We start from the raw sequence: 21,606 nt of genomic DNA on the forward strand, positions 1-21,606 counted from the left end.
CAACAAGCGTGGCAGGAGGGCGCCAGCGGCAGCGGCCCGCCCGAGAGAGTGCACGTTCCCCGGGAGTCACGGGTTTGGAAGGGGCCTCCCCCACCCGTCACCGTTCTCCGCGGCCTGGGGGTTTCCGATCCAATTCTCTCAGTTGGTCCGGGGGCTGCGCGTGGTGTGGGCGCCAGCCGCCTTGGTTTCAGGGGACCGCCTCTCCAATTCTCCCAGCCGGCCCGGGAAGGGGGAAGGGAGTAACTCCGGCCGCTTCCCACCCCGCCCGGCAAGGCCCGCGCGCCTCGGCGATCTCACCCGAGCTGCTTCTCTCAGCCAGCCAGCTGTTCCAGGATGGGGTACGCTGTCTTTTTTATCTCTGTTGTGGCTTTGGGCGCTTTCTGTATCGTTTCTACTCCCCTAGTAGCTGTCCTGGAGAAGAAACTAAGATCCGTGCGTCTTACTAAGCTGCCATCTTCCAGGAAGTCCCCCTGCACTATGCTTTTTAAAAAAAGATCATTTGTATATGATTACCCGCATGAGTCCCTTTTATCAGCACCGTCTTGTGACTGCCATAGCTTGAGTGTTGCTGTGCGATTAGATTATTCTTCATTTTTCCTGAAATGAACATACCTGATTTCAGCAGCTGCAAAAAATTCGGCCTTGTGACAAAACTTAGGAGTCTGGTGTTTAATGTCAGGAATCTAGTTTGAGTTTCTTCGCTGCCATGGTCCACCTGCCAAGTGTTTTGTGCTTTCCTACAGGCTTTTCTCTGACTGCCTGGCAGCCTGAGCTGGAGGGCTCCGCGTATCAGGACAGACCCCCCTGGGTCTCTACCCCTTTGTCCAGCAGGGAGCCTGAGCCAGGGAAGGGCCTCTGGTTTGCAGCACTTTGTTTTCCTTCCTAAGTGAGGTGATATCTGCCTTCATTTCCTTGTGGTGCAGAAAAGAACTTGGGGCTAGGCTATCAGAGCATGGATTTTAAGCTTTCAAAGGTCAGACTTCAGCCTCTTAATTGTTCTCCTCTGCCAAGAAGGCTGCCATGATCATTTGGGGGTAATTATATTAATAATAATAGCTGACACCTGCATGGGGTTTATATAGTCTAGGCACTCTGCTTTTATCCTCCCAGCAACTCTATGAAAAAAGTGCTATTATGGATGGGTAAACTGAGGCAGGAAGAAGCTAAGCGACTGGTCCAGTATACACAGTGAAATGGAAGGACAGACCTCGGCCATCTGGACCCGAGCCTCCGCCCTTTGTTGCCGTCTTCTATGGTCTCACATTAAACTTGGGCAAGACCCAAAAGTGAGCCTTCCTAATAGAAGAGCCCAGAGGAAGGGAGGTCAGTTACCTGGGCCTGGTGCTCTGGCTAGCAGCCCGGCTTGAGCGAACACAGCGTCTCTGTTTTAGCATTGCCCTTCACCCCTCCAGCATGTATGGAGCCCCTCCTGTGTGCTGCACTGTGGGAACACATTCGGGCACAGCTGTCTGCTGGATATGTGTTTTCAAGTAGCCTCAGATCCACTTCTTTCTGGCTGTAGGAAGCCATGTCAGTGCCAGGAGGGCCTGGGCCCAGCTGTGCCCAGGAAGGGCCCTGGGCTGAGCGTGCTGAGGAAGGCTGAGGAGGTGAGCTCACAGCGAACAGTGGGGGTGGGGTGAGAAGATGCGTCTAGAAACAACAATACTGGCGATTTGATATAAAAACATATTCTTGCACAATTACAGTTTGACAAGATGTTCTGAGACCATTTCTTGCTAACTGAAATGTTCTAGATGCTGGAGTCTCTTTCATCCACTTGAACAAATTATTTGAAAGAGTCTTGCCTTATGGACAGAGGCTCTGCAAACAGTAGACATGTGCTCACTTTCTCTTCTGGATTCCTTCCAGGCCTCAGGAGAGAAAAGGAAGCAGGAATTAACTCTTAAAAGTAGAATTTTTGCTCAATGGGAATTCTCAATCCCCAGAAGGTGGGGAAGCAGCTTTGAGTGTGCTCCTATGGGGATGCTAAGGCTCTGTGCTGAGGCCCTGAAGGGACTTAAGGAAGTCTCCCTCAGGGAGGTCCCTGACTTGCAGAGGGACATCTGGCCTTGGAGGTGGTCAGCTCCTGGAACCTCAGGACACCCCTGCTCAGGCTGGCTGTGTATTGCTCATACAGGTCCTTGCCCTCGACTCTGACAGGTGCAGGGAAGTCCCACAGCCATTTCCCTGAAAAAAGGCACTGTTTTTACTTGCTCCACTTCCTATTGAATTATGCTGTGACTGCTGAGGTTGCAAAATATTGGGAAGTGGGCACACCAGATGCCTCCACGGTTCATGTAAGAGACAATCTGAAGGTGAAGGAGAATGTTCTGATTTTGTGAGTTTTGCAGATTGGCACCCCTTTTTCAGGTGAAGGGCTCCTTTGCTCACCTGGTGTGTGTTTGTGAGGAATGCAGGTTTGAGAAAACCGAAGTCAGCTGGAATAGGCAGGAATGAGCAGCTTCCAAATTCAGTGTATATGAGGTCCCGTGGGTGTTAACTTTAGAAATGAAATTGAAGGATGCCACGGTCACTGACCGCAGGCACCCCCCCCCCCGCCACATCTTGTCTGCGATTTTATTGTTTTAACCATCCCTATAATAAACACTTACTAATTTAATTGCCTTTCAAGACGCAGATGGGGAAGTGTCTGGTTCCTATGCTGTGCCCGTGGTGTGGCTGGGGAGCAGGGAGGGCTGGGTTCTGAGGCGGGTGTGGCTGACGTGCTGACGGAACTGGACGGACGTGGGGACAATATAAACAAGGCTGAAAATGCCTCTTCCCCCCAAACCTGCAGAAAGGTGAAGAGAGGCACATGGAGGATAAACTCTGCTATCTTTACGAGGGCATCTCATGACCTGGAGCTCACAGGCAAGGGGGAAATGACACCCAGGCAATGCAGTAATGTGTGAGCCATCGGGAGGCCATACGTGTCGCCCAGCCCCCCATAAAGCACCCCATCTGTGAAGCAGGCAGTAGACCATCCAGTTAAAGCAGCCATGACTGAGCCCTGTGTGCTCGGCTCTGTTGGGGCCCAAATTTGCCTAAAGCATTATTCTTGCCCTTTGGGAGGAGTGACAGATAACATAGAAAAATGTCTTTAACACTTATGGAAAGTGCTAGAATGGAGATATTAGAGAGAAAGGAGGGTAGGCAAAGAGATGCATCCCATTAAGGGCACCTTACACAGAAGTGCAAGATACACCTTGAAAGGCGAACAAGGTTTGGACAGGTGGGTGGGAACGGAGGGCGGTGCTGCAGGTTCAGGGAAAGGAGCTAGAGTGAGCGTGTGGGGAAGCTGCACAGGAGCACGCGTCGGCCGGCCCAGGGGGGCGAGTGGGGCTGAAGTTAGGAAGGAGCTGTGAGGCTGAGGGACTCCGGCTGCCCCTGGAGGGAGTGGGCAACCATTGTATGGCAACATCCACAAAGCTGGCTGACCCGTGTGGCCCTCCCGCCCCAGTGGGATGACTCTGCAGTGACCTCACCTGCCAGGTGCCTTCAGCAGGGACTTGGGAACCATTTGCAGCTTCTCCTTCTCTCCGTGTTGTTTTGGCCTCTGAGTCCCATGACTGGCCTCCCCGGTCCCTCCTCTCGGCCCTACTGTCTCCACCCCACCTCCTCTGACCCTCCCAGGAGGAGCCAAGCGCCTGAGCTTTTGGAGAGGGTGACCAACCGTCCTGGCTCGGACGAGGGTCACAACGCTTCCTGCTCTGCATTCGCGTTGGTGTTTACTGTTATCTCCTCTTGGAAGGAGCCTCCTGAGGGAGGGACGGCACCTGTCTCATTTAGTTCCTAGCTCCAAGCCTGTCAGGAAGAGGATATCAGTAAATGTTCACTGTGCAAACAACCCACACCCGGCTGTGAGAACGTCCTGTTGGCTCGAGTACAGTTCAGGCTTTGGGGGGAGCTGTTATTCCTGAGTGCTTACCCCTCCTCTTCACCGCCCTTTGCTATGGCCATGCTCAGTACCTCAGTTTCCCCTAAAGGCAGCTCTCTCTGTCTTTCTCTCTATCTCTCTCTCCTCTGATTGAATCTGCCCTCTTTTGCCCAAACCTCACAGTAGTTTTGAGGAAGCACAGACTATGTGAATGTCCAGTTCAAGCATCTCCATGGGAGTCAGGCCGCTCACCCTTCCCCAGACACCCATGCAGAGTCACTCTTCTAAGCGGCCCTTTGTGACCTGGAAAAATAAGTCCAGCTTCTGGAAGGGCTCTCCCTGCGCAGGCCACGTGGGTGCTGGCCCTGGGAACACCTGGGGCCTCTACTCAGCCTCCTGGATGGCGATGGAGGTGGTTCTCCGTCTCTTTCAGACAACCTGTGCCTCCTCCAGGCGTTTGCGGGGCGCGTGCGTTTCCTGCGTGGCCGCGCGGTGCTGGGTGTCGCGGAGCGTCTGTCAGGTACGCCCCCCCCCCCGTGTTCCTCCTCCCTGGGCCTGTGGCTGAACCACCCCCTCATCTTTGACCTAAAATAATCCCCACACGTCATTTAACATTTTTGATGCTCTGTCTTTTTGTGTGTGCCAATCCCTGCATTGCCAAAAGACCGTCTTTATTTTTGGATGAAATGAGGCAGGTGGGTACATAACAGAAATAATTGTTTGTAAAAAGCATTCTGTATTTTTTTCCTCATTGCAAACAGGGCTTCACTAGCCCTTAAGGTACCTTTTTTGCAAATCAGAAAAAGCACCATTCTGGATAGCGCTGCCTTGTGGGTTCACAGCTTGGTGAACGGACATCGTTGTGGGAATTGGGCATGCACAGCCTGGCAGGCAGAGCCTGGGCTGGACTCAGCCCCGTGTGACCCGCGGCCAGGGGCCTGGGCCTGTGTTGCGTGGAGTAGGGAATTAGCCTGAATCTGCTCTGCCTCGTTTAAGCTTTGGTTGAGACAATGATGCACCAGTCCTATTTGTGCTTTGAGCCTGTAGGCTGAGTCTCAAGAGATTTCATTCCAGGATTGAAACCTGCTTCTGCGCCCTCGAAATGCTACATGAAAAGAGCACAGGATTTGAGGCCGACAGACACAGTTGCGACTGGTCCCTTCCCACCACAGGCAGATTGTTCACTTAGTTTTATCACTTTTCTTGCTTGCAGAGAGACTGCTTCTGCTTCTTGTGAAGGGCCCCTGTGGGGAGGAGGGAGGAGGATTTAGTCTGTCCTCTCACCACACCATCTTCAGGACAGTGGCCCCCTGGGGTGGCCCGCAAGGCTGGCCATTGCCTGGCCCTGCTCCCCCTCCAGCCTCCTCCTACCCTGCTCCCACCCCTAGTTGCATGCCCTGAGTCCATCTTTCCATCCTCAGAACAATGCTGGGATGTCCCTTGTGTAGAGAGAAGGAAAAGGAGGCTCAAAAAGGATAAGTGCCCGAGGCACCTTGGCTAGGGCCTGGCTGGCTGCCTCTCCCCAGGCAGCCCCTGCCTTCTGCCCAGCAGCTGCCCCCTTGCATGGCATGGTGGGTGACCCATCCTCTCGCCTGGCTGCTTGCTGGCCAGCAGACTGTTCCCCCGGCCAGAAGGCCCGTTTTCACCCTGGGTTCTGGCCTGTGCCCTTCTCCCCAGCCCTCCCGCCTTGGTTACTTTGCTGACCTTCCTGTGCCATCCAGGCCTTCAAGCCGGCTCTGCCCAGCTCTATGGGCCGCACCCCCCAGCAGTAAGGGACCTCTGGGAGAGTGCCCCGCAGCTGGCTGCCCTCCCCCCCGCCCCTACCTGCCCCACCTTGCTCCTGGCCTTGCCTCTGTGCCCTGGTCCAGTCCTCTCTGTGCCCTCTGCAGCCCCTGACTTCTGTCAGTCACGTGCCCCTCTGAGTGTCCCTGGCCGTGCCAGCGCCTTCCCCCGCAGGTGGGCAAGTGAGGCAGGGTGGGGGCCATGGTGGCGGCCACAACGCAGGGCTCAGGGTGCCCTGGGCGAGGACAGGGGCACATTTTGGGGTCACCCGGGGACCAGACAGGGTGCCTTCCCATTGCTTGAAATCCGCGTTCTCTGAGAGAAACCCTCCCCTGTCCTTGGTTATTAATTGAGGGGGCCCAGAAGTGGGCAAGCAGCCTCACCTTAGATCACGTTTATATTTAAAAATATTTTTATTGATAAAAGTTGACATACAAACATACAAGCATTCTTAACATACAACATTCCATACTTGGTGTACAACCAGTGGCTCATGATATCATCACACAGTTGTGTATTCATCACCATGATCATTTTGGAGGATATCTGCATCACTCTAGAAAAAGAAATAAAAATGAAGAAAAATCTCATATATCCTATACCCCTCACTCCTCCCTCTCATTGACCACTAGAATTTCCATCTACCCAATTTATTTTAACCTTTGTTCCCCCATGTTTATTTTTTATCCATATTTTTTACTCATCTGTCCCATACCATAGATAAAAGGAGCATCAGACACAAGGTTTTGACAATCACACAGTCACATTGTAAAAGCTATATAATTATATAGTCATCTTCAAGAAACAAGGCTAATGGAACACAACTCTACAGTTTCAGGTACTTCCCTCCAGCCACTCCAATACACCATAAATTAAAAGGCGTTATCTATATAATGCATGAGAATAACCTCCATGATAACCTCTCGACTCTGAAATCTCTCAGCTGAAACTTTATTTGGTCTCATTTCTTCCCTTCCCTATTTGGTCAAGAATGCTTTCTGAATCCCATGATGCCGGGTTGTGGCACATTCCGGGATTTCTGTCCCATGTTGCCAGAAAGATTTACTCCCCTGGGAGTCCTGTCCCATGTAGGGGGGAGGGCAGTGAGTTCAGTTGCTGTGTCAGCATAGAGAGGCCACATCTGAGCAACAGAAGAGGTTCTCTGGGGGTGACTCTTAGGCCTAATTTTAAGTAGGCTTAGCCTATCGTTTGCAGGAGTAAGTTTCACAGGGGTGAACTCCAAGATCCACGGCTCAGTCTATTGATTTGGTTGTCCCCACTGCTTGTGAGAATATCAGAAATTCTCCAAATGGGGAAGTTGACTATTTTCCCCTTTCTCCCCATTCCCCCAAGGGGACTTGCAAGTACATCTTTATTCACTATCCAAATGACTCTGGTATTTATTGGGGTGTCACACTAACCTGGACAAACCAACAAAATCTCACACCTTATTCAAGGTTCCATGTACTTATGGGTTTAATTAAACTGACCATACAAATTGAATTAGGAAATGCACTACCCAAAGTATAAATTCTGCACCCAATAAACATCTCTCCTTATAGTCTCACACAGAAGTTGAAGTTTTAAAATATGGAAGATCTCATCCTTTACCTGGTCTTCTGATATACCTTAGTCCTATCCAGATCAGCTCCATTCATATCTCTACTTGATGCCTGGTCATTTTTTCAACCTTTTGAAACAGTTGCTATATGGTTAGTGCTGACTTTCATAGCTTCAGAGCTTTAACTCTGAGTTCCGGGTGTCACATAAATACCAGAAGTTTCTGGGAAAGACCTTGTTATATACAAACAGCTCAGTGTCTCAGAATTTAGAATTAACAGTTCCACCTCCTGAATACATGTGACTGCTGTAAGAGCTTACAATCTAGGACCCTTTACAAATGGGTCCCAACCTAATAACCCATGTTCTTGACTTTCATTCACCAAGTTTTTATATTATGGTTAGTCCACATGAGTGAGGCATGATGATATTTATCTTTTTGTTCCTGACATTTCATTGAACACACAGTCCTTAAGGTTCATTCACCTAGTTGCCGACCTCACAGCTTCTTTCCTTCTTGCAGCCACTCGGTAGTCCCTTATATGTTTACACCACAGTATCCCCTTTCTTCTCTCAGTCGTTGTACCCTTAGGCCACCTCCATCCATTGTAAGTTGCATACACTGCCACCATGTCAGCAGTGTGCAAATGTCCATTCCTGTCCCCACTCTCAGTTCCTCCAGGTATATACCTAGCAGCAGGGTTACAGGATCATACGGCAACCCCACCCCTAGCCTTCTGGGACCCACCACACTGCCCTCCAAGGGGCTGCACCTCTCATTTCCCTGTCGATGGTGAATAGGTACATCTCTTTCTCTGCATTTTCTCTAGCACTTGTTTCTCTCTGTTCATTATTAAACAGTTTTATTCACACGTCATACTATCCAGCCTAATTGTATAGACACGCCTTCACCTCCATACTCTATCTGAAGACATTTCCTTTTCTTCCACACAGACTCCATTCCCCTTTCTGAATCCCCCCTGCCTGTTGACATTTAGTTTTGGCATAATGCCTTTGTTATATTCAATGGAAGCATATTATAATGTTACTGTTGACTGTAGACCCGAGCTTACACTGATTGTACTTTTCCCCATATACCATCTATTTTCAACACCCTGCAATACTGACATTCATTTGTTCTCCTTCATGCAAAAACATTTTTTAATTTGTACATTTAATCACCATCATTGTATACTTCAGGCATTCCTAGATTATACTGTATCAGTCTTTACCCTCCATCTTTCCTTCTGGTTTCATGCGTGCCCCCAGTCCTTCTCCCTCTATCATACTCACATTCAGCTTCATTCAGTGTATTATATTATTTTGCTAAATCAGGTAATATTGTGCTATCCACTTCGGAATTTTTACACTCAGTCCTGTTGCACAGTCTGTGTACCTTTAGTACCAATTGCCCAATCTCTATCCTATTTATAACTTTAGATCACTTTTGCTATCTATTTCCAAGAGACCTCAAAAAAGTGCAACATTTCTCCCTAGCTCTTCTGTTTCCTGGGTTTCAGCAAACACAGGGAGGTAATTTTGATGGGCAAGGCATTGACTAATCACCGTGCGGCTTAATAGGAGAACATCTTGTCTAATCACCTCCGGGCTGCTGAAGCCAGAGTTGAATGGGGACTTCTTCCCCAGGATGACAGCGGAAGGGCTGCTGCCACCCCTGCCAGCCCAAGGCTCTAGACCCCGGTGCCTGAGCATGTGGTCCCTGCTGGCCCAAGTTCTGACAGCAAAGGGGAGCTGGGAAGAAAGCGTGGGCTGCAGTTCTGGGGTGCAGACGTGTCCCCCAGTCCGGGGGGGGGATGGGGGCTCTGCTCCGAGGTGCCTGCGTGTCAGGGAAGAGCAGCCGGTGAGGGCACGGGTGGGGGGCAGATGGCTCTGCTTGGGCAGGTGGCCCCCTCTACCCCTTGGTGGCAGTGAGGGAGGAGAGCTGCCCTGCCTCGCCCGGTTCCTAGGAAGCCTCTCGCCTTCCGTGGTAGCTGAGATTCAGTGGAAACTTTACAAGCTCATGGACTGGAATTGTTGAGAGCGGGTCATAGTCATTTTCTTTCCTCCTTCCTCTCGACATCTCCTCATCCCACCCCACCTCTTGCTCCTCCCACCCTGTCCTTGGGGCTGAGTAGGGGTTTTGGGTATGTGTGTGTGTGTATTTCCTGTTTATTGCCCTCTTTCTCCACAGCCTGGTCCAAGCCCAGGGGGCAAGGGCTCCCGTCCTGTGGCTGGTGCCCCTCCGTGCCCCACTGTGCGAAGTGGCTCCAGGCCTCTTTCCTCTGGAGTCTTTCCCAGAGACCGTGGATGTGGCTGAGTTGACTCACGGGGTGCAGCCTGCTTCTGCCCTGGCGAGGACCACTGCCCCTGAGCCTTCTGAGGGTCTCCCCAGGGGAAACTCCATGGTTTGGGGTGCAGACCCCCGTGGGGTATGGCCCCAAAGCCAAGATAGCTGTTCCACGGGGAAGGCCGCTGAATGGCGGTGGGCTGAGCGAGGGGTGGCGAGGTCGGCGAACCTGGTTCCCCACTGTCCCGGGCTGGCTCTGAGATCAGAGGGACCCTGGGGGCTCCTGGCCGGAAGAAGGGATCCTGAAGAATTGGGCGACGTGCAGCTGCCAAGGGCAAGGACACATGGGGGTTTCATTAAAAGTATAACGAAACTCCGGGCCAGCCTGCGCAAGGCGTGACCCCTAGAGGCTGTGTGTGGGGGGACACCTCTGGCCCCAGCGCCGCCCTCCTGAGCCGTGGGTCTTGGGCAAGTTCCTGAGGCTGGTTCCCTCCTCCAAGGGTGGGGGGGGGGCTGGCCCTCAGGGCTGCGGGGGCGACGGCGTGGGCAGCCCTTCTCGGGCAGGGCCAGCGAACCTCCCGCCTGTAAATAAACGCGGCTCCCTGGTCGTTTGTCGGCCCGGCGATGCCAGGCCGGGCGCACTGGCCGTGAGCACCCAGGTCCCTGCCCCTGACACCCGGTGCCCGGCTCCCCTCCACGCTGCCCTGCCACGTGGCTGAGGCTGGGGCGCGGGGGTGGAGGGCTCGGCTGCCTTCTCTGGGGTTAGAGGGTTGGGGTGTCGGTCCCCAGACGTGGGGGCCGTGTGTCATCACTGGAGAGAGCTGGACGCGTGACAAGGGCTTGGCTGCCTCGTGGCCTGCGGTTTTCTCCGCCTGGGAGGGGCCACGCCACCTCGGTCCCCACTTGCGGCCAGCCCTGGCGTTTGCCACCGGGCTTTGCTGAGAGGGTGCGGGCTTCTCTCTGCACCCCGTTTTCCCTCCGGTGCGTGCACGGACTCTCATCGGCCGGGACGTGGGTGAAAGCGGGACTGACGCTGGCCACCGCCTGTCCCCTGGCTGCCAAGGGCAGGGCTCTTCTCGGACACTTTAGTGTCTGATTTCTGCGCCAACCTGGGGAGGTGGGTGGGGTCGTTCTCTTTACTGATGCGGAAGCGGCTCTGAAAGGCGGGTGGCTTCTCAGGCCCGCGCAGCTGGCTCAGAGCCCAGGCAGATCTGGAATGCGGGGCAGGGGATGTGTACCCCCTTCCTCTGTCCCCAGCTGCAGGGACATGCTGGCCCGGGGCACTTTTGCCTTGGCGAGCCCCTTTACCCATTAAGGAGAAAACATTAACAATTGTATTTTGCTTCCGGTTGGTATAAAAACAAATATAATCCAGCCTGTCTATCTTCCTTTTATTCCAGAAAATGAGGACATTTTCTGGGACCCTAAAAGGTCCATGGTGGGCCCCGAGCAGGGGGCTAGAAGAGAAACTGGCCCCACGGGCTGCCCAGGGTCGGTCTCCTGGGAGGGGGCAGGGGGAGTGGGGGGGGTGCCCGACGAGTGACTCTTGCTCTTTCCTGCCCGACAGTGTTGGTGGCCTCAGTTTACCCCCGGAAGCCTCAGGCGGTGGAGCGACACGTCCTGCCGGTGCTCTGGTACCTCCTGAGCAGCGCGCGGGGGAAGGGCGCCGTGCCCGGGCTCGGCGGGACCCTCCGCGCTGCGCTGCGCCGGCTGTGCGGGAGCCTCCAGGAGCAGATGGGCTCGCGGCTGCGGGACTTCGCTGCCGGGCAGCCAAAGCCCGTGCTCAATGCGCTCCAGGAACTTCTGGACGCCGAACCCCTGTGAGGTCGCCGCCGGGTCCCCGAAAGCTGGCTGGGACCCTGTGGGGCAACGGGCAGCTCACACCCCTTTCAGCTGGATTAAGGATGGATCTGAGATGGCGGTGGCTATTTTTATTTGATTTTTATGATGGACGGATTTCCCGTAGGCCATGCCTTAGAGAGCTCCAGATGTGCATAGTCTATTTTGAAGTAGAAATAAAATGATTACTTATTTTTCTAAGGTTTTATTATCTTGCATTTTTTTCTATCTCAGAGAATTTTATAAATGTGTTTGTGACTAACCGGACAGCCACAGAGCCGGTTCCCAGCAGTATTGTGTTGAAGAATGACAGAGCAGTGCAGAGCTGTGCTCTCACTGCCCATTTGCCGGGACAGGCTCTAGGGAGCTGGACGAGCCTTCCCAAGACCCAGAGAGCCTGGTTTGGTCATTTGGATCCGGTCCATTTGCCGCGGGTCTGATCCGAGGCGAGTGTAGTGAACATCTCCGGGCATCAGGCAAAGCTTCCCGCGCGCCGTTGGTCAGTCCGTGGGAACCTTCTGTCGGGTGCTGCGCAGCTGCGCAGAAGGCAGAGGGAATTGGACATTTGTGTTGCTAATAGAGGTTGGCATTTTGGCTACTTGCCGTGGTTTCACACCTGGAATAAATACCCTACGTGAAAATGCTTGCTGGGGCACAGAGCAGGGCACGGTGCTCAGAAGCCATGCAGAGGCTTTGCATGAGGAAAGCGGAGAGAAGCTGATGGAGCAGCCAGAGAAACGGGGTCCTGGCCATGGGGAGGGATGCCTGGGCCTCGGGCTCTGGACACTGGCCGGGGAAGCTGGAGGTTAACAAGGCAGCCAGGAGGCGCCGGTCAGGCAGGCCTGTGCCGGCTGATGTGGCAGCATTCCCGTCCTTGCCAAATTTCCTGCATCTGGGACCCCAGGCCCTCAGGGGACCCACCTCCCAGGTACAAGCTGGGGAGCCTGGCCCAGAGCAGGCTGCAAGCCCCACATCTACTGGTGTATTTCCCAATGCAGTGGATACCCCTGGGCTGGGAAGGCCCCTTTTCTTCCCCTGCTGAGCGCTGCCCAGCTCTCCTGGGATCTGGGCTTTTCATAGGCCGCTTAGTGGCCTTGGGTAATTCCAGCCCCAAGTGTGTGCAGCTTCTCCCCTAATTGTGACTGCAGCAGGGGCTTCTCTGCCACCAGATAACTGGTTGTCAATTCTAAGCGGGTTAAAGACCTCCTAGACAGGGAGCCACCAAAGAGGCCCAGTAGGTTCATTTTAAATATTTTTGAAGTTTGATGCAGTTTAATTAATTGTGCTTGTTTGTCATCTGAGCCAACTTTTTTTTGGTTCTGGTTGGTTAATGAGCATTTCCTGCTTCTCAAGATGCTTAGAAGCTATCAGAATATTCCATGTTTTTTTTATTTTTATTTTTAGAACTGTAGAAGCTTAGGGACAACAGATCTGGCAGGGATTTTGAAGGCAGAAATAAAGCTTGACCGTATGGTCCTGCCTTCCTGCCTTACGACCTGTCTCCCAAACCCGTCCCTGGCACCAAGTTGCCCCTCCCTGTATGTGGCACCCACTCTCCCGACTGGAGAGGTTTAAAACAGCAGTGGGAAAGCAAGCAATGCACATTGGCACGGGTGTGCTGTCCTTCACTGCTCCAGGTTTTACTCTCCTGGCAGGCGGTCGTGGGCTCTGCCAGCCACAGCTCGTGAGCACCGTGCTGGGGAGGGGCTGGGAGGCTCTGGTGCTCCTGGGAGAATCTGTCTCAAAAGATTTCCCCACATCATTACTTTTTTTTTTTTTTTTTTTATAGTTTAATGTATTTTAATAGCAAACTTACAGGAACAGCACAGAAGACAGACAACATTAAAAACATGTACTTGCATGTAGGACAACTTAGTTAGAAAAGTATAGTGAATGGATGGAATCTACTGTATGATAAAAATGCTACAAACACCATTTAGTTGCCATCAATAAGAAATTTACTTGTTTTAAAAAAATCCAAATGCTGGCATTATCCAGAAAAATTTAACAGGTTTATTTATAATTGTTATAAAGTTGAACTGTTGAAACTTGTTCACTGAAACATTTTGACTTACATTAATGCTTTATGTCCCCGCATTTATATTAAAAATTCACACACAAATGAAAATGGAAAAACTGCCAATACCTGATTTCTGTCCCCTATTTTTCCATTCACAATCATATACTTAGGTACCTTTTGACCCCATGGGGAAAAAAAAAAAATCTAACGTTCAGAACTACCAATAACAGGAAGAGAAAAAAAAATTTTTTTTTTTTTTTTTTTTAGAATGAAATGTTTCCCAGCAAGGTGGATTCTTAAGCACGTTCTCCACGTATGCGGCGTGCTAGCTGGATGTCTTTTGGCATAATTGTTACACGTTTGGCATGGATAGCACACAGGTTGGTGTCTTCAAAAAGGCCAACCAGATAGGCCTCACTTGCCTCCTGCAAAGCACCAATAGCTGCGCTCTGGAAGCGCAGATCTGTTTTGAAGTCCTGAGCAATTTCTCGCACCAGACGCTGGAAGGGAAGTTTGCGAATCAGAAGTTCAGTGGACTTCTGATAACGTCTAATTTCACGGAGTGCCACGGTACCAGGCCTGTAGCGGTGGGGCTTCTTCACCCCGCCAGTGGAGGGCGCGCTCTTGCGCGCGGCCTTCGTGGCCAGCTGCTTCCTGGGCACTTTGCCTCCGGTGGACTTGCGGGCGGTCTGCTTTGTACGGGCCATGGCGTGGAGACCTCCTCACTTCCCCCCTTCTCCTCGGGCTGGAGCTCGGGCGAGCTGGAGGCGGCGCTGGCGTCGGAGAGCGACGGCTGCGCGGCGCGGCTGCGAACACAATTCCACATCATTACTTTTAAAACAAAGAGAAGACAGCCTATGAGTAACCTGAGCCTGTTGGGAGTGTCAGCAAAAAATCAAGCCTAATGGGAAGGCCAAATAAGCAAAATGGAAATTTCCCTGAGAGTGCAGGAAGGTTTAATCTTTAAAACTAATCTTTGCCTGGTTTCCTGGGCGGCCAGGAACTCTTCCTACTGATAACTGAAAAACTCTTCATACAATTTAGGATCTTTATTGAGTGATTCATGAGCCGGGCAGCACCCCATTCTGAAAGTAGAAGGGAGCTCTCCGCAGGGGTGGAGAGAGCCTTGGAGAGGGCCAAGGTGGAAGCAGGTGAGTAATTCTGATTAGCTGAGGGTAGGTTCCATTTTACTTGGGGGGCGGGGAAACTTCACCCACACGCCCTGCCTTTTCATGCCTTGTTATCCCCTTCCCTTCTTCATCTGCTAACTTCTAAGACAGCAAATGTTTCTCATATTCACTATGCTCAGAATCACCTCGTGAAATTTTTAAAAAGGTTCTGATGCCTGGGGCCCAGGCCAGAGGTTTTTATTCATGTTTTCTGGAGTGGGGCCCAAGGCAGCTGTATTTTCTTTCTTTCTTGTTTTTTAAATTTTGCTAACACCCCAAGTGATTCTAGTGGGTGGCCCAAGTTTGAAGGCAACAATGGCTTTGGGCTAAACCTTCCTCATCTGGTGGCCCTGGGTATCCTGAGATTGGGACAGGAACTCGAGACTAAAAATTAAATCCAGGTGCTGCCACCTGCAGGCCTGTGGATCTGGGCCAGCCTGTCAACCTCTCTGATCTCTTGTTTTCCTTAGAAGTCAAATGTGTGTTGAGTGTGTGTGTGTGTGTGTGTGTGTGTGTGTGTGTGTGTGTGTGTGTGTGTAGTGGGTGGGGGATTAACAATAACCCCCACCATAATAGGCCTGTGAGATAATTCATGTTAAGTCCTTAGCACAGGCCTTGAGTCCCAGAAGTGCTAGGTTAATGTTGGCCATTATGTTTGGGGGGCTCATTGCCTTAGGCGCAAGTGGCGATGGGTGAGTGGGGGTGCTGGGGGTCTTGTATGGGCGGGCGCTGCCCTTGGAATAGGAAGAGTGAAAGTGCCGAAGCCTTTTGTGGAGACTGAGAACTACTCTTACCTGTGTTGGGCTTATTTCGAGACTAAAGGACGTTCTGCCCCCTTTCCTAGGAGTTTAGAACTGTTCTCAGGCCTCCCTTTTTCTCCTTGCTCACCTCTCCCCCACAGCCAACCTCCGCGCCTCTCCCCGTGGAGAAGAAAACCAGAAAGCTCTTTTCCTGCAGAGTTGTTCCCTTCTCTCTCCTCCTCCGTGGACTCCTACAGCTGGAGGAGAGAAGAGATCGTGAATGCGGAACACATTTGTCTTTCATTATAACTCAGCTCTGCCATTAAGAAAAGAAAGGGGGTGGAATTGTGAGGGTAGAAAGGCTTGTGTGTTTTTTTTTCTCTCCCTGAAATGGAGGAAGGAGAACAGAGACCTGGAAAAGGAAGATGAGAGGAAGAGCCAGCCTTCCGGTCGATGTCTGCAATGATCCAGGTCTTCTTCCCAGCTTCTTATAGGGAAAATATCATGTCCCTTATTGCTTGGTGAGGAAACCGGGCCTCAGAGATGCTTGGCAAGTTACCCCAGCCAGTGATTTCAACTGTAGGATGCGTGGGCATCACCCGACTCTTGTTAAAGTTCACGCTCTGATTCAGCAGGTCCAGGATGGGCCTGAGATTCTCCATTTCCAACAAATCCCCAGGTGACATCAGTGCTGCTGGTCTGGAAGGGACCACACTTTGAGGGGCAGGTCCCAAGACATACCTACAATGTGGCTGGAGCTGGGATTGCTACGCAGGTCTGCTTGACTCCAAAGCCCTCCACCTTCTGTTCCAGAAAGCTTAGATAGCTTCCCTGGAGTCAGTCTGAGCCTTTTGAGGGGTCCAACTGGAATCCCATGGACTTCTGGAGGTAGTCTGGTCCCTGAGAACTTCAGGGCAGAGAGGGTCTCGGTCTTCTCTGATCTGACATCAGGGCATGCTGCAGGCACTTGGCCTCTGGTGGGATGGGAATCCAGGTTCTGGCTTTCTATATGCCAAGAGCACTGACGATGTCTGGGTGTTCGCATCGACATTCTATGCCAGGCTGGCATAAGTGCTAGAGAGAGGGGTCCACAAAGGTGGACATAGTTCTGGGATGGATGGTCCCTTATCTATGAGTATGACATGGTTTTTCCAAACTCTGAATGCACATTTCACAAAGTGGGACTGCGCTGGCTTGCGGCAGCATTGTGCCCTGGTGCTTGTTAAAGTGCAACCCCCCGAGTCCTGTGTCAGACCTACTGAGTCTGAATACTCAGTCATGTCCTGGGAGATTCTTATACATCTGCAAGGCCGAGAACCTCTGTCACAGTCTCAAGGCTCAGTTCTCTCAGTGGTTGTTAGGTTCCCAGGTTCCCTCATACCTGGGATTCAGCATCCCTAAACCAGTATTTCCTAAACTTGGTTGATGAGAAGATTTGCTTGGGGGTTGGGGAGAGGTGGTGGGGTTTTTTTTGGGTGCACGGGGAAAGAGGTGTTTTGGAAAAAAAAAATACCACCTCAGATTTCTAGTCTAACTATAGCTCTGTCTCGGGGTGGGAGTGGGGGGCTGGGAATCTGCAAATTTATCTTGCAACCTGGTTAATTTCCTAAAAATCAGGTTGGAGAAGCAACACCTTAACGGTGCCTGCTCCCAGCTGGATTCCAGGAGTCCTGCAGTGGGCGGGCAGGAATGGCCCATCATCTGTGTGCTTGGGTTGCTCTGTAGGTGGGTGTCTCTGAGTTCCAGTTTGGCCCTTTGCATTGCTGGGGGTTATTCAAGATGCATCTTGGCCTGGCCATATCCTGTCTCTTGGTGTTACAAAGAAGGCACTATCGTTGGAAAGTTTTGTTTTGTTTTAATCACAGCTTTATAATTACCTCTCTGTGGGTTGACAGCTGTTATTAGCATCACCTTGGGTTCTCCTTGAGAATTTTTACATCCAGAAAGTGATCCAGCACCTCTGCTGCTGGTGTCAGAAGCCATTAACTAAACAATAGCTTTTAAAAGTCCCCAGGTTTTATAAACACAGCCAATCCTGTCCCCTGCCAAAGGGGGGGAAAAGAAGCTAAATAAATCATTTTCATGAAGGCAATTTGTTTCCCAGGTCTACATTTCCCTTCTATCTTATCCACTGGTTTCTACTGCTTTGGGGCAACTTGTAATAAAGCGAGAGCTGCCCCATGGAGGGGTCTGGCTCTGCCCCGCTGTCTGGCACCTGCAAGCCCACTCTGGGGGTTCCTGGTAATGAAGAGAAAAAAATTGGAGGAAATATTTTTCTATTTTTCTGAATATCAGGGGAAGATTTATATGTATGTGGGAAGTAGATGGTTAAGGTACAGGTAGAGAGGATTGTTATTTTTTTTTTACCAATTTCTTGGAAATTTTCTTTTGTTTCCATCCAAGCTAGTTTAAGAGGGGTGGCTAAAGTTGTAGCTAGACTTTGGCTAGAATGAAGAATAATTTCCTGGTTGCAAATGTTGGGGAAAACTGGAATTTCTTCCAAGTAGGTTGTGGTAGTTAGATTCAGGTGTCAACTTGGCCAGGTGAAGGCACCTAGTTCTGTTGCTGTGGACATGAGCCAATGGTACGTGAACCCCATCTGTTGTTGATTACATCTGCAGTCAGCTAGGAGGCGTGCCTGCTGCAAGGAATGACGTTTGACTTAATTGGCTGGTGCTTAAATGAGAGAATGCAATGTAGCACAGCCTAAGTGGCTCAGCATACCTCATCTCAGCACTCACAGCTCAGCTCAGGCCTTTGGAGATGCAGAAAGGAATCACCCTGGGGAAAGTTGTTGGAACCCAGAGGCCTGGAGAGAAGGCCAGCAGTGATCATCCTGAGCCTTCCCACGTAAGAAAGAACCTTAGATGAAAGTCAGCTGCCTTTCCTCTGAAGAACTAACAAAAATGAATCCCCTTTTATTAAAAGCCAACCCTTCTCTGGTGTGTTGCATTCCGGCAGCTAGCAAACTAGAACACAGGTTGTGACAGCTCCTTCCAGAGCTGCCCTCTGAAGTAACCTAAGCACTACTTCCCAGAAGGCGTGAGAACAAAGACAGGCTGGAGAGCTGGGAGACCTGCTCTGCCACTAGCTGGCCGTATGTCCTTGGGACAGGAAACCTGATATCGCTCAGCTTCATTTTTTTCATTTGTAGAGTGTTTAAAAAATACTTGCTTTGTTCATCTCATGGGATTTTTTCAAAGATTTAATGGAACAATGTAGATAATTGTGTTTTGAAGAAGTAGAGTGTTCCGTACAAGGACAGGGTATAATTATCATTAACTCTCGCCTCTTCCCAGTGTTTGGTGTGGAAGCTGCTGTTGAGGCGGCAGATGGGAAGGAATTGTTCACCATCTGAGTGACAGACAGTTCCACAACGTGACACCGGAATAGATGGGAGACTCAGGAACTTAATTTGTTTTCTCCGTTTGGTGTATTTGACATGAGTGGTTGTGATGGCAAGCAAAGTGTTTTAAAGTCTTTCCTCTTTACTTTAAAAGACTTGGAAACCTTCAAAGCAGGAGGTCAGTTCTAGCTTGGTTTGACAGCTGTTTTTTACGTTCTCCAAGCATCAAAGCCCAGCTCTGAAACTAAGAAAAATGGTATTGAGTTCTTCATCAGAATCTCAAAGTGCACAGATGGCAAAAGTGAGCAAACAAAAAAGGCCAAGCAATTATGACTTCATGTCTCCAAGATGGCTCAAAAAGGTTAAAAACAAAAAAAGAAAAACACAACGGCCTAATTTGCCCATGTCTTGCAGACGGCAGGACAAGGAGGCTGGCACCGCAACTTCTTTCCAAATGAAGAAGCCGGGCCACAGAGCTGGGCTGTGGGGGTGTCGGCACCAGGCACCTGTCCTCCATCCAAGCATCAGGAGGAGTGTGGTAAACCCTGGCTCCTAAGAGGAGCCATTATGTTTCCCACATCCTTCCTTCCTTTCTCCTCCTCCTCCTTTTTTGTTCTTCTCCTTTCTTTCTTCCTCCAAGTTCGGCCCATCACGTTGATCTATAGGCATTCACTTAACCGTCGCTCCAGCCGAAAGAGCGTCTGGAGAGACGGCACAGAGAACCTGGACTTCTGGATGACTCGGGTTCCATGGAGCCCCCCCAAATCAGTGAAGTTACTCTGGGAAGGGCCGTGCGTGTAATCAAGCCAGCTGGGTCCTGAGTTCTCCATAAAATTGAATTAGAGTGCTGAGTGAATTAACTGTTTGCTCCTCTGCGTGTGCAATGCACCTTTAATTACATTTCATAAAAACGTCTGGATGGATTGATGGAACTTTATTTAAACTTCAGGTGGGCAGTATAACATATTCCGTTAATATGGGCCCAGAACACATTGACTTTATAGCAGTTCAACACACTCTTTGATGTGGGGCTACTTAAAAATAAATTACGTTTGAAAAAGATTTCCTTTGGAAGATGTAGTGGGTCTTGGCAGCCTGTAAGCCGCCAACCAGATGATTAATCGGCAAGCACGCTGACACTCATAACTCACTGCCTCAGCTGCCCTGATACATGCAAACCACTGGCTTATTTCAGGAAAAGAATATACTTCTCAAAACCCCTTTCATTCATATCATAGGGTTTATGAGGCAAGTCTTGTCAAACACGAGCTCTTCACAATGAAAGAAAAGACTTTGGTCTGTCTGCCCTGCAGGTTCTATCATCACGGATTATTTTAGGTTCTGAATTGGGTATAGGATGTGAGGAAGGAACATGGATGCTACTGTAGTGAAAAATGGCGCAGACCGAGGCTGCAGAGAGACGTTCTATTTCATCTTGAAGATTGTATTTATATTTGCTAAAAGCTATCACTGTTCTGCCAGAATAGTATATTTTTACTATCTTTTCTCTGTGAATCCTTTTGATGGCACCAGAAAATTGTGTTTTCCCCTTGGGCAAAACTGTTTGCTGTATCCCTGCTGTGCTGGATAAAGGACTAAGTCGAACATTCCTCTCTGTGCTGTTCTGGGGATGAAGACAGCCCTCCCTGAACAGGGTTGGCCCAAGTAAGGATGTGAGTATCTGTAGCCCTTTCAGTTGATTTCCTGGGATGGGCTCCCTCTTTTCCTTTGTACTCAACTTCCTTCTTGGTTTCTAACTCTGTGATGTAAAGGTGTTGACTCAGAGGTCCACTAAGGACCAAGGTGGATTGGATCTTGTGGCTTAATTAATTAAAATAATAAGTAGATGAAGACTGCCCTTCCTTCTCCCTTGAGTAAGGGAAGTGGATTTGGTTCAGCAAGGACTAGGCTCTTGGGTGGAGGTGGAGAGGGTGGGCAAGCGCGGCTGTGGGATTGGGCTTGCACGGCAGCACACCTGTGGACATGGCGTCATGGAAAGACCTGGTCTCCAAGAGGGATGAGACTGAGTTGAAGCCACAACATTGGTTGCGGAGGATTTCACTTCTTTTGTACAAAGTCTAATTTGCAAGTAATTTGAAATAAGTCCAGTAGTTTCTATGAACTTATCAAACCCACCCAGGCCCATGCCAGCTCAGCAACGCTTCACCTTTGACCTTTATTGCCACCTAGCTCTGTGGTCTTGTCAACCCCTCCCCATCTGCATTGGGGGAAGCTCACTTGGGATTCTGATGGCCTTTGGGTCCCTGGCCATCACCACAGCTGTGGTAGATCAGTGTCCCTGTTGCTGGGGCATAGGGGCAGCTGGGGCCTCTCATTACATCATTTGTGGTAGCAAATGGCATGAGCCTACTGTTGTCTTGGTACACAGCAGGTGCTCAACAAATGTGAAGGTCCTCCAGAGGGGTGAAGAGGGGTCACGCGGTGCTACATGGCCAGATGGCAGGAATCCTCCACTGTCTCCAGCGGGGAGGGCAGGGTGCTTCTTCCCAGCCTGGCTTGGGGTTAGGGGGCAGCCTCTCATCTCAGAGAGCCTCCTGCCATCCACGTTGATGGGAGGCAGCAGTGGCTCATTCTGGACTCTTCCAGGGCATGTGTTTTGGTGCTGACCTCTCCCAGCTTCCAGCTGCCCACCTCTAACTCAGACTCACCGCTAGGCAAGCTCAGCTACCTCCTACACACTCAACCCCACCCCAGAGTTGTAGGATGAGGCGCCTGATGGGAGGAGGCCTGGGCTGGTGACTCAGCCCCCTTTCTCCTTACTGATGACCTGGCTCCCATTTCAGATCCTTGTTCTAGTAACTAGACTTTTAATCATTCACGGGGTCCTATCCCCCCACTGAACCCCAGTTTCATCAACTGTGTCTCTGTCCTATTTCTCTATAGCTGGGGTTCTGCCTTGTTTCTTCCAACCGTGTGGACTCCTAGCATGGGGTGTGGTCCACCTTTTGACCTCAACTTCCTGAAG

General features: G+C 50.8%; 2 protein-coding genes and 1 long non-coding RNA gene across 5 annotated transcripts in view; 1 reads left to right on the forward strand and 2 right to left on the reverse strand.

Annotated features, from left to right (window-relative positions):
- Positions 1-11,546, forward strand: part of TOGARAM2 (TOG array regulator of axonemal microtubules 2) — a 57,532-nt gene extending 45,986 nt beyond the window's left edge. For all 3 annotated transcript variants that reach the window (XM_077152496.1, XM_077152497.1, XM_077152498.1), the window contains 2 exons: positions 4,311-4,397; positions 11,074-11,546. In XM_077152496.1, the coding sequence (XP_077008611.1) occupies positions 4,311-4,397; positions 11,074-11,330 (344 nt within the window). In that variant the 3' untranslated portion in view covers positions 11,331-11,546. The remainder of the gene's footprint in view (positions 1-4,310; positions 4,398-11,073) is intronic.
- LOC143677033 (uncharacterized) lies at positions 1,657-3,679 on the reverse strand. The gene is made up of 4 exons (XR_013172353.1): positions 3,486-3,679; positions 2,613-2,791; positions 2,392-2,500; positions 1,657-1,871 (listed from the first exon to the last, which is right to left on the reverse strand). It is a non-coding gene; the product is annotated as an uncharacterized LOC143677033 (long non-coding RNA).
- Positions 11,547-13,280: 1,734 nt separating the features above from the next.
- Positions 13,281-14,162, reverse strand: LOC143677034 (histone H3.3A-like). Its single transcript, XM_077152500.1, has one exon. It carries the CDS (start codon positions 14,070-14,072, stop codon positions 13,662-13,664), a length of 411 nt encoding a protein of 136 aa, XP_077008615.1. The 5' UTR covers positions 14,073-14,162; the 3' UTR covers positions 13,281-13,661.
- Between the last annotated feature and the right edge of the window lie 7,444 nt (positions 14,163-21,606).

Source organism: Tamandua tetradactyla, chromosome 3 (genome assembly GCF_023851605.1).
Source record: "Tamandua tetradactyla isolate mTamTet1 chromosome 3, mTamTet1.pri, whole genome shotgun sequence".
In the NCBI taxonomy this organism is placed as follows: domain Eukaryota; kingdom Metazoa; phylum Chordata; class Mammalia; order Pilosa; family Myrmecophagidae; genus Tamandua; species Tamandua tetradactyla.